Consider the following 12,642-nt stretch of genomic DNA (forward strand, 5'->3'; position numbering starts at 1 on the left):
CTTCATCTGTCACACAGGCTAGTGTCTTCCGGCTCTCCTTGTGCGACCCCTCATTCTGCCTTCATGAACTCATTCTTAGGGTTGAAGGGTGGAGGGGAAAAAAAAAAAAAACAAAAACCCTCACTTCCCCAAAAATACCTGCAAACCGTTCAGATTGCTGCCACTTGGGCAGGAGCTCCTAAGTAGAGTGGCACACAGAAGTAAACCTTCACTCATGGGACCAAGCAGCCCTTAGGAGTAGTTAAGCAAGACCACCGCATCGCTGTCTCTTACCACCAAGTGCGTGAAGACAGGTTGACTTGGATGTGGTCGTTTAGCTACAAAGTATCGGCAGTAGAAGGATGGAAATGGCATTGGGGCAAGATATATAAAATTCCTCCTCATTTTAGGCCAAAGTTCCTCATTGGAGAATTATGATGGGTATGGTGGATCGACTACTTGAGAAGGTAGTTAATTCTCTTACATTTCTTCCTCATACAAAGGGTAATTAATGGCTGCTACTTTCTGTGTCAAGCTACTAGTAGAAAGACAAAGGGGAATAAAGACTAATTGAAAACCCTTTTACAGAACACTGCCCCTCTCATGGAGGTCACAGAGACCCTCCTCTCTCTTGGGTCAGTAATACAAAGTGCTTATAGTGACTTTTAGGTTTTGTGCCCCTTTTTAGTTCAGGCATAACTGGATGGGTGTTTCTGTCTGTCAATCTTACCAAAAACAGAAAGAAGACATAGGCAATCATACTGGCAGAATACTTACAAACACAACCATGGTCCCATTGCTGCTGCTCACTGGTTCCTTTGTTTCACTCGCCAGTTCTTGCACTTCGTGTTAGTCTCTCCTGGTTCCCTCAGTTCTGGCCATTTTGATACCCATGCACTTTTTCCAATAGATAAGGGCAGGCCACTCATACTGCGTCTGTCCAAACAGAACACAACTCCCCAGCCAGTAAACCCCTTTTCCAGTTCATCTGTCATAAAACCCAGCAGAGTCTTAGTTGTTCCTCGTGGACGTTACAGAGGGTCCTTTGCTAGCAGATGAACAACAGACAAGGTTGAAATTCTTTCAAGTCCTTAAGGTCATTTCTCGAAAGGAAGGGGTGACAGATAATTTTACACAAGCCACTGGTTGCTCCTAGGAAGTGCAGTGACCGTCCAATCTGCAAAGAGACGTGCGAATGTCACTGCAAACATGCCTGCTCTATACTGAGACGTACCAACAGTGCAGCTTATTCTCTAGACTTACATGGAGTGCTTGGAGAATGTGCAAATGAAGACCGGAAAATTTGTTTTCTTCTTCAGCTCGGTTACCAGGAAGCTTAACCACCTCTTGTCGAGTGTCCACCTTTCAGCCCTTTTGGCTTGTGTGCTCTTCAGGCCTACACTGAAACAATAAGAAACACTTGATTTAGTAGTAGTATTTTCACGTTTTAATAGTACAATGAAATTCTGACAAACCCCCAACACATTACCACTCTCCAGCGCCATGTCATTTTCTACGTGGAGTTTACCTGTTCCTAAATACAGCACTGGCTGCTATGCAGATCGAGGGGCCTCTGGGAGGCGCAGCTTATCCCAATGTTCGAGTGGATCACAGGAAATGATACAAATGCCCATTCTAAGTCATCCAGTAACTTAAAATTAACAAAGAAAAGACAACATCAGTGCAGAAATGGAGAGAAAACAGCAACTCGAAGCACAGCAAAGTGCCCCAAGATCGGAGCCGAAGCTTAGTATCTCACCTCCTCCACTGTGCTACTCCTTCAATGAAGACGTGGGGGGGGGGGGGGGGGGGGGGGACAAAAATTAATACATTTACACTTTCAGCACGTCTGGAAGTGAGTGGAGGGACAACCTTTTATTTAACATGCATAACTTGCTTTAGTAACCAGATCAGAATACAGAACATATCAACTTTTGTCTCTTTTATAACCAGATCAGAATACAGAACATATCAACTTTTGTCTCTTTTACAGATTGGGCCGCACTTTAAAATTCTCTAAAAAGTAAACTTACAAACATTTTTTTTGCCAATAAACAGAAAAACCTTTTGTTTAAAACATTAACCTGCTGTGACATAATCCAAATAACCTTTTCAAAATAAAAGGAAAACATTTGCATTTTTTTAACAGATAAAACTTTAAAAGGTAAATACTCCTTTTATTCCCTATAAAAAATTAAAAACTTTTTTTCTTAACTTAAGGGGTACGAGGCAGCAGCATGCAAACCTTTTGTGCTCCCTCAGCATTCTTTGCCCACCCACACACCCACCACACAAATATTTTGCACGGTCCTAACGGAACCTCAACACAGTTTTCTTAACTAGAGCAGAAAAGTTTCACAACATGGTGAAAAAAATACAAAAATACTTTTGTCAATTTGTTCGCGAACTATAAAAATGTCAATGTCAAAACAATTTAGAAGTCTATCTTTAATATAAAAGATGTCCAATAAAATCCCTATGTGCCAATGTAAAACTCCAACGTTGCCGTCACTGGCGGGTCCAACAGGACATTTAAACCGAGATGGCCATTCAGGAACTTCAGCGCGGTTTCTCCTCCTCGTGAGGAGAGAACAGTTCAAATTCTGGCAATCCCGGCAATCAAAACTGATTTGAACAGAAACAATGCGTCCAGCTCACCATCGCCTTCTTGGCGTCCCAATCTAGAACAGTCTAGTCAAAGGCTATCACGTTCTGCTGTCTTAATTCCAAGTGTGGCCCCAAACTGGGGAATGCTGGTCTGGTGCAAATGTGGGGTTCTTGTTAGTGAAAATCGTATCGATGCAGAAATACAAGACAAGTAATGATTCCAATAGCAGACATTATCAGCTTTGCAAATTGAACGAACTGTACAAAGGTGGTCCACCAACCCACGTTGCATCCTGCAGTTCTGTTATGTCACCATTCAACTCAATCGCCTTTTGTTAGCAGGTCCTCAATATACGCGTCCAGTTCGTCATCTGTGTTAATATCAATATCCTGCATGACAAAATCATCATCAGGTTAGGCACGTCAACAACAGCACTAGCTTGGTTCTAATTACTGCATGAACTCGGTCAGAGCTCACCTCTTGGACCTTCTGTAACAAGGCCACAATGTTTGTCCTTAATTTCTGTAGCTTCTCCTCCGTCTCCCGTAGTCTGGTCTCGGCACTGTTACTCTTCTCCTCCACGGCTCGAGTACGTGCATCTGCTCGTGTTTGGTACGAGTTACACAGGCTCTGCAGTCCTACCTCATACTGCTGGAAATATTCTTTCTGTGTAATACAGAGAATGCTCATGAGGGACAGTAGTAGTCCATTTGCCCAAAAATACCTGCATTCAACTTTCTGCTCAACTCTCACAAAGCATTGCACACAAACATGGTGGGAACGTCAAGGAGGAGCAGTTCACTACATGTAGGAATTTGAGCCGACCTCTTAACATACCCTGACCACCGTCATATAGGACAGCAAAGAATCTGAGCCTTTAGGGCAGGGGTCGCCATCTCCGGTCCTGGAGGACCACCGTGGCTCCAGGTTTTCATTCTAACCCTTTTCTTTAATGAGTGTCCTGTTTGTGCTTCCCTACTTCTTTTGAACTAATTTGAATTGATTTGCTCTTGAAGACTCGGACCCCTTCATTGTTTCTTTTTCCTTAATTAGCAGCCAAACAATAATGAGATACAAAATGAGCCAAAACAACTGGTGTCCATCATACAATATCTGAAAATGAAGAACGATGAAGGTCTCAGGAATGTCGGTCTGCTCAGGTCCCCAGTGCTCTTAGAAAAGAGAAAATCAACAATTTCAGAAATGTCTGCTAATGCACCACGAGAGCAGCAACAAGCCATGAAATTAAAGAGCGGGTTTAATTAACGACAAGAATCGGCACCTCATTAAGCAGCTGGTTGGAGTTTGAGGCCCTGACTTAGGTGGTCTTCTGTTGGCTCCCTCACTTCACATTTCATTTCTGTTTGGGTGCCATTTAAGGAAAGAAATGAAGCAACTCAGAGGAACGAATCTTAAAAAAAGCAATTCAATTAAAATGAATTCACAAGAAGTTAATTAGAAGCACAAACTGGGCACTCATTTAAAAAAAAGGGTTAGAATGAAAACCTGCAGCCACGGTGGTCCTCCAGGATCGGACTTGGCGACCCCTGCTTTAGGGCACTTCTGAGGACGACAGACTACTGGAACCCACTAAACACCCGTGTATGAAGAGTTAGACCTGTAATTTTACTGCAATGCCACAAACACAAGAATTAAAATGCAGTTACATTTCTGCGCAAAATGAATTTTAAAAAGTAAACTTGTTCTGACCGGCAGCTTAGAGTATTGACGTATTTTTAGTCATGTTTGTCAGGTCTTTCATTTGGCTCAATTCAAACACCACAGTCCTCTGACGATACCCCAGTGTAGCCATTATTTAGACCACTTCAATTAAAAATGGCCGCTTAATGCCAGTCATGTTAATTAAGACTTGGACTTCAAATAACGTCTTGGTTATAAGGGCACCACAAACCCTTCTTACCACTGGAAAGGCAACCAACTCCTCCGCAGACATGCTGTTGATGTCTTCTTTAGATATTCGGAAATTGGGTGGGAAAAAATACCTCAAAAACGTTCTGTAGGGACAAAAAAATAAATACATATATATCTCAATGAAGATCACTAATGACTACTTAGTCTATAAAGTACAAATAACATGCACTACTGACAAACTTGTAACCATGGCTACCTCGGTGACAAAAAGGTTAATTCTGTGACATGTCATTTATTCAGCTCTCGAGGGCCAGTGACATGTTGAGAATGGCCTTCAGAATGAAGTAGCCCTTTTTTCATTTAAAAAATAGAATTGTTGAATGGAATTTCACTTTGAATCAGATGATACTTGTAGATCACTTTTATAGTCGTTAAATCGTTAAAACATTAATAACCTGTCACTGGTACTGTGCCATATCTCTCCTGTACATTTGTACGGTGTTTAATAGCTGAACTGTGTCATTTTTATTTCCCTCTGTGCATTAAAACACTAAGTGGTGGTCCATCAGAGCAGTTAGCTATTTAAGATCACACCTTGTCAACTGCTGTCTCAACTTTACCACTGACTGGAGTTTAAATTGAGTCACGCGATATGTGTTTGAGTTAATTTAAACTGACCATTGAAAACTGTATGTAAGGATTATGGCAGATTGGTGTACATCCAGAAACAGAACAGATCCCTTACAGCTCAGATCTGGGGGGCATTCTGAGTGAAAGGGTGAAACACTCTGCGCCAGTGCTTTATCACAAGCAGGTCACTTATGAGTTCTACAAACAACGTGAGCAAAGGAAAACCAAACTGGGCAGCAATACACCAAACCTTTGCGTGTGCAATGTCGCCACTCAGCAAGCCCTTAATTAGCTCATTGGTTATCCTGACCTAGCCTGGAGGGGCTATCACCAGTCTCTATTAAGGAATTGCAATGTGGCAAAGCAATTCAGTTTCGCAACAAAAATGTAAATTCATCTTATAATCAACGAGATCACTTGGTTTCCACTATTAAACTTAGTCAACCAATCGACAGTTCACTTTCCGCATATATCTATCAGGAGATAAGGAATATATAAAGAAGGGAGACTTGTTGGCCTCTTGGACGATGACACATAGTAAGCAACATTTACAGTATGCTGACCCGACTTGATCCACTTATTTATAAAATTAGGGTTAGGGTTGTGAATTTCCCATTGGGATTAATAAAGTATCTATCTATCTATCTATCTATCTAAAAGACAATAACCTGCTGTTATCACTGCATGAGTGTTAACCCGTCCATTTAATTTCTGAACTCCTTCAGATATAAAGCAGGCTTCCTGACATCACTGGACTATGTCAGATAATAACTTATGTATGGAGTATTCTCGTCTCTGATCGCACCAGTAGCCAATAAGATTATCAGATGTTTAGTCTGTACAAGAGCAACTCCAGTATGTTGCATGCCGGCCTATCAACAGCTACACCAGATTTCAGATTAAGTGTGGAGAGGCCTTTCCCGGATTGTGCTGCAAAAATCTCCCACTGCAGCGCACACTCACACACACCTCATCATGCCGACCAAGCTCTCCATTTCCTTGTTGGCTGACGGCTGGGTGGTATCTGGCTCCATTCTCCTGGCAGTGCTGCATTCATCCTCTTCTCGTTGGAGTGTATCGGGACTTTGAGACTCGGGAGACGGTGGCCTCATCAGTCGCACTTCATCACTGCCTTTTAAGACCCTAGAGGTCAAAACAAAACGTTACAAAGGGGTTAACTTGTCACTTCTAATTGTTTGGAAAACTGTGTGTTTATTTATTTATTTCTCTGTTATGTCAATATATAAGAAATGTGTATTCATTAAGAATAGATAGGTTATGTTTTGTTGGGTTATACTAATATCTATAAATACGTGTTATGCAAAACTAAACAGCTGTCAACACAATAAATGACACAACATAATGTAAGCAGCAAAGAAAGAAAAATTGCAGAGTTCAGACTGATAAACTTTCATCATTATAGTTTTAAAAAGCAAACATTTTCGGTCTTAGAATATGAAAAAATTATTGATTAATACAAAATTCTGAACTGAAGTAACTGAACTGATATCATAATGTAGCAAAACAACTCAAAACATTATGAGTTAATTTCCTAATTCTTCATAGGACGTGTCGGACCAATGCACAGCAAACCTAAATTTTGGCGTTTTTTTGTGTTGCATCACCCAGCTTCTATGAAATGTATTCAACCATAAGAGAAATTATGGACAAATTATGAAAGAAGACGGGAAAAAAAAAGACAACACAACAATGGGTGACAAGAACAGGCCATTCAGCTCAATAAGCTTGTCCATCCTATTGACAGAGACTGTCCAGGAGGGTCCCTAAAGTCTTGTTCTCCCCCACAGTACCTGGTAATTTATCCCATGTGTCAATGGTTCTTTGAGTGACGCTCTCTAGTTCTATGGATATGTATTAAACAGGAAAGCACATGACAAGACCGACAAACTTAAGCACCTTACCATCGGTCCCTGGGAGTTTGTGTTGTCGGAACGTAGTCAAACTTCACCTTCCATCGCAGTCCTTGCTTTCCTGCCTCTACAGCAGTGACTCGGCCAGTATACCATTCCTTGTTGACTTTAGCTTCAACTAAAAGCCCTTTATCTGAAGGAGAAAACAACTGGATTAGATTGGTCCCTTTCCATCTACTAATCTGCTCAAGGCAAGTGGGCAAATTCCAACTCTGCACCGACCTTTCTGGGCTGCCTTCAAATCCACAACCTCTTCTTCATCACCACTGTCTGTGATCTGCCAAACGGAGAGAAACGTCTTATTAAGCACACGCCTCTGCGCCATTCACCCAATCATGTTCTGAATATCATGTGGTGACACAGTGTGTGTTTTTTCTGAGTTGTAATGTACTAATGTATTGTAATATTTAAAATTAATTAAATAAAAATTAAAACTTGTGTTGTGATGCAAACTATTTGAAGGACAAGTAGTGGGAAACTATTCTGTGGCTCAACTCTCAGGCTTCATTTGGTGCACAGCTGCAGCCCTCTTGCCTCCAAAATGACGGAGTGGACGGCACCACTGCAATGGGATATCTTCATATCACAAAAATATTTTTCAAATATGGCTATAGACATCGATACTTTATTTTTTTTTCATATGAAAGACAGCAAGAAGTCAGATATAACTGATATGAAATCTGAAAATTTAAGTTGATGAGTTAAATGTGAAGAACGCAAAGAAGATTCAAGGAGAAGAAGCAGCCAGTTTGCCCAGTACAGTCCGAGACCAATACAAATGGCTCAGGCAATAAGTTGTCCATGGTTTGGACTGAAAGTAAGTTACAGGAAGGCACAGGCTAACAAAACGCAGCCATGTCACTCTTGTCACTGCAGGGTTGTAATGCAACATGTAAGCAATGCTTGAAACCTGGTAGGCCAACTCTGCCCAATTAATTATCCTACAAATTCAATTCCAAGCCCTTTTATGAAATGTACCACCTCTGGCCTCCTCCACCCAAACACACCAAAGATCCCCTACCAACGTGTCCGTGCACATATAAACTTTGTTACCCCTGACATGCACATGTGACAGTCTACAACACTACATTTCTCTAGCAAATTCTGTCTGCTATGACAAGCACGCCGCCCCAGGGGACCACCAGATATCTCAAACACGAGAGGTGCCTGCTGGCAAGTGAATACCTCTACCACCAAGCTGTTCTTTTGTCTCTGAGTGCTGGTTTCCGGAATTGTGCCACGCTTTGTTTCACAACGGGGCGTGGCTGCTCGGCTACTTTGGGGCAAACTCGCAGCGGCAACTTTGGGGTCTCTGGTGGGCAGCTTCTGTGTCTGTTTGCTGAGCTCGGCAGGAGGAACACCCTTCTGCTGCTTCACTGTTTTCTGGAAATTCAAGCATTCAAAAACAAAACAAAATCCAAAGCGGTTTTAGCAGAGAGAGGTTGGAGTCATCAACATCATACTGATCTGTGGGCCGCTTTGCTGGTAAGAAACCTAGGACGCTGTGGACAAAATACCTTCACTGAACAGTCAATCAGCAGGCAACAAGTCCTCCAGCTTGGCTCTTTTCTGTAGGATTTCTGACCAGGGTCAATAATCCCGTCATCTGGGTCAACCGCTTGCCAGGACTGCTCTCGAACTCTCTGCATTGGCTCAGGTTTCCCCATAGTCTTGTATGTTTTTCATTTACTTGGTCAAGATATGAACTTATGAAATATTTCAAGACTTACCTCTACTACGACACTGCCGTCTGCGGTGTGAGCCCTTAGCTCCGTCACTTTGGCCTTCTTTGGCTCTGGTTTGGACAAGACTGCTTTTCCTCGTTTTGAAGCAGCAGCCGCCATTTTGTGTTTTTTTGGCTTTGGTGACCCCTCCTCTTCTTCCTCATCCTCTTCCTCCTCTTCTTCCTCTTCCTCCTCCTCATCCTCCTCACTACTCTCCATCTGTATTGTTCTCTTCAGCATTTTTTTAACTGGCAATGGTTGTTTTGATTTGCTCTGCTTATATAAAACAAATAGACACACACACAAATAAATAACTGGCAGCAGACTGGTACAGTGGGTTCAAATTCAAAGGTCATGTGCAGTCCAGATGAAGTACTATAGTAGTAGTTGTTTATTGATATAGCGCCCTTCACAGACAAAAGGTCACAGAGCGCTGAACAGCAAATCCAGCACAAATACAACAGTTAAAACTAACTGGAACTATTCAGCACTGATTAAAAGCCCGTTTAAAAAGAAATGTTTTTAGTTTTTTAAAAGAATCAACAGACTGGGCTCCACGCAGACCACAAGGCAGGCTATTCCACAGTCTCGGTACCACAGACTGAAAGGCACGATCCCCACGGGTTTTTAGCCGAGTGCGTGGGACAACTAGAAGGCCCTGTAGCCCAGATCTGAGAGTCCAACAAGCTGTATGGCGTTGGAGCAGGCTGGTTAGGTACTGGGAGCCAAGTGCAGTGTGTATAAAATGGGGGAGATATGATCACATCACTCCGGCTAGCACGAGTTAGAGGAGCCTGACGTGAGAGAGAGGACTTGCTCAAACCCGTAAAGAGAGCATTCAGTAAGTAAGTAATCATAAGAATGAACAAGCATCTCCTCAGGACAGAGACGAGAACTATTGCTCTGAAACAATCTGGATTTTCATTTTTTTTTTTTTTTTTTTTTTTTAAAACGAGGGGGCTCGTAGGGCTACGCACCGCTGTGAAGAGGGGGGCAGAATGCACCCCAAGGACACGCAGCTGCTCCTTTGAAACTCCTCTTAAATCGGTGATACAATGGAAAACAAATAACAGTTGTGTTTTTTTTTTTTACCTCCTCTTTGCTCGATCAGCTGCTGGCTTGCTGCTGCCGTGCCACGTGATCTGCATTTCATGCAGCGCTTTGAACGTTTAAAAGCCTGTACAGCAGCTGTCCTTTTGTCTCACTGCCTTGTCTCTCTTCTCCCCCAGACATCCTTAACACTGTGCGATCTCTTTTCACTGTTTCGTTATTTCACAGAGTAATATTTTGTTTGTTTGCACTAACACGATCTTTACTCCCTTTTTTTGAGACTTTCGTAATTTTCCTACTTCCATTATCTCTAACCTGCTCTGCACGTGTATCACGCCAATGTTTCTGAATTCTTTACGACATTCTATTTTGTCTTTTTCCGGCCCCGGGCGTGGTTTTGCATTCTTTTCTCTCCAATGCTTTGGGGTCTCTTTTCGACGCGCTGTTTTTTCTTCTTTGCTTAGTCGTTGACGTGTCATCTAGAACGTATAAAATTTTTAAGAGCTGAGAGCACAGGAAGTGTGTCTGCCAAAAGCATTCCAACAACTGAGAGGTTAGATGACTGTTGTTTGAAAATAATTGTAAGCGGGGCGTGACTTTCAAAACTCACAACCTTTGGAAGCAAGTCCCGTAAGACGAAAAGTTTGACGTGACTTGACCGTCTCACGGGACGTGAAAGTGTCTCTCTTCAAAAGATCACGTCTCATCCCAAGATTTTTTTTAATAGAGAGACAAAAGATTCAAGTAAAAATGTGCTTATCACAGTCTAAGATTCTTACCGCAGGTTTCTGTGCAGGCGAGCACTTGGTCAGTGCAGTTCCACGGGCTGGAGACCTACTAGTGGATGATCTGCTGCTGGTTGCAGTCTTGGATGCTGTTGGCGTTGTGGGCTTCAGCTCGACTACCCGTGGCCTGCTCACCTCCTCTTTCTTTGAGGGGGCCGGTGGAGTGCGTGTGGAAGCTGGCTTCTGTACCTGAACAGGCGTTGGTCTTCTACTTAATGGAGGCAGGGGTTTCGAAACAGGAGGGCGACTTGGAGCATTTTTAATCATATCAGGTAGCGGTGGAGACCGTGGCCTTTGAATCTTTTCCGAATTCTGCAGAGCGTGAAAGAAACAACAAATCAAAAGAATTCTTCAATAGGTGAATTTATCACTCGATCACACAATCTGTGCATTCCCCCGCCCCCATATGGTGGATAGTGCAAAACAGAATTAGAATAAAATAATGAATTAGACCAGCATGTGGCCTACTGATATCTTACAGAAGACACATTTTTAGCAAGTGCACACCCTGAAATTTTACAAACTGAAATTACAAAAAGAGACTGCATTCAACTATTTAAGAAAGGTTTCAAAATACGCCAAGAGAATGGACTTAAACTAAAAATCAGATAAACTCACTTCACAAAACAAAGGCTGTAATATGAAGCATCAAAAAACACAATTCAAAAGAAAAAAAAACACATCTCCCCCGTGGCTTTGAACATCTGTTGAAAAATCACAGTAAGCCACGTGACCAGAGCACATTACCGCATTTTCCTTGGAGCTGTTCTCAGCAGGTTTCAGGCTGACCTCCAGGGGAAGACTCTTTAGATCGGCTTGGGACCGAACCACCGTGGTTTTCTGGAATAGACCATAAAAGTCAATATACATTATACTCTGATCCACACGTTCCTCTTGACAACTTAATGTTTTGCCAGATCAGAATATACTTTAGCCACCCTCCCCAAACACATCTTTTTCTTTTATGTGATTTGGCGACTGTTCCATACTGAGGCAGACTCACCTGCATCGCCTCGAGCTTCTCCTGCTGCTGCCTTATCTTCTCACTCAACTCCTTCTGCCTGTCTTCGGTGGATTTCATATCCTTGCGCAAAATGCCAGTTGGAAGGTTTTGCCTCTGCTCAGGAGCCTCACACCTTTAAAATGAAAACTCTAGTGTGACTATCTCACACTCCTTTAACAGAGCGCCCCACAAGATCGTAAAAAACCCCAAAGCAGACGTGTGATGTTTAACTACCACAACCATCTCATGCTAAGTCATTTTCATTATGAAACTTGCACTACCTGTATCCATAAGAGCACAATTTGCACTTCAGCCCGTTAACAAATAAAATGGCATCTCTGTCCCAAACTCTGTTCTCCTTCTGCGACTCTTAAACCCAACCTTGAATTCTCCAGGGCATAAAGGTGACATGTGTGCACTCTCCCCATGTCAGCATGGTTTTCTCCCATTTTGCAATGACACACAGGTTAATTGTTGACCATATACTGACTCACAGGATTGACTGAGGGTGGGTTGTGTGCTTGGCACAAGTGTGGCTAGTGAATGCACTCATTGTCCTAACTGACATTATGCCCAGTGCTACCGAGGTAAGTTCTGGCTCCTTCAAGGCACACCAAATGGATGCCGGGGTTAAATAACTTTAGGATGGCTGATGACTGAATAGTGTGGTGGACGCCCAGACTATGAAAGGACCAGGGGAGAGAGAACTTCAAGGACAATTTCTCCTACAGACCAACAGAGGGCAGCCCCCTTGGTTTCCAGTGGGGCGACGGGTCATGAGCACAGAAGCTTAATCCTGTTTGGGTCTGTGGCTACTGCCAGTGGGCACAAGGTCATTGGCAGGGCCCTATTTCGCAGTACTTCCGCCACACCCGGAAGTGTTGTAGAAAGAACCTCGTTGGGCACCTGGACTACTTGTGGGTGCCTGGGCATCCAACGGCCAGAGTCAGGAGGAAGAGAACAAAGTCTGTGTGGAGAAATGAAGATGGCGGCAAAGGTACTGTGTTGGTGCTTTATGTACTATGTTGTGCTGTGGGTAGCAGACAGAAGCGCTCCCCAG

At 42.9% G+C, this 12,642-nt stretch overlaps 1 protein-coding gene across 4 annotated transcripts in view; it reads right to left on the reverse strand.

Moving 5' to 3' along the window:
* Positions 1–1,829: 1,829 nt before the first annotated feature.
* morc2 (MORC family CW-type zinc finger 2) overlaps positions 1,830–12,642 on the reverse strand; it is a 49,707-nt gene continuing 38,894 nt past the window's right edge. For 2 of the 4 annotated variants that reach the window (XM_028824633.2, XM_028824634.2), the window contains exons 18-28: positions 11,583–11,715; positions 11,327–11,419; positions 10,574–10,891; positions 8,751–9,020; positions 8,206–8,403; positions 7,243–7,297; positions 7,012–7,153; positions 6,059–6,232; positions 4,509–4,602; positions 3,065–3,253; positions 1,830–2,976 (exon numbers count right to left, since the gene is read on the reverse strand). In XM_028824633.2, coding sequence (XP_028680466.1) covers positions 2,908–2,976; positions 3,065–3,253; positions 4,509–4,602; positions 6,059–6,232; positions 7,012–7,153; positions 7,243–7,297; positions 8,206–8,403; positions 8,751–9,020; positions 10,574–10,891; positions 11,327–11,419; positions 11,583–11,715 — 1,735 coding nt within the window. In that variant the 3' untranslated portion in view covers positions 1,830–2,907. The remainder of the gene's footprint in view (positions 2,977–3,064; positions 3,254–4,508; positions 4,603–6,058; positions 6,233–7,011; positions 7,154–7,242; positions 7,298–8,205; positions 8,404–8,750; positions 9,021–10,573; positions 10,892–11,326; positions 11,420–11,582; positions 11,716–12,642) is intronic. The other 2 variants (XM_028824635.2, XM_028824636.2) reach the window with 2 other exon arrangements.

Source organism: Erpetoichthys calabaricus, chromosome 18 (genome assembly GCF_900747795.2).
Source record: "Erpetoichthys calabaricus chromosome 18, fErpCal1.3, whole genome shotgun sequence".
In the NCBI taxonomy this organism is placed as follows: Eukaryota; Metazoa; Chordata; class Cladistia; order Polypteriformes; family Polypteridae; genus Erpetoichthys; species Erpetoichthys calabaricus.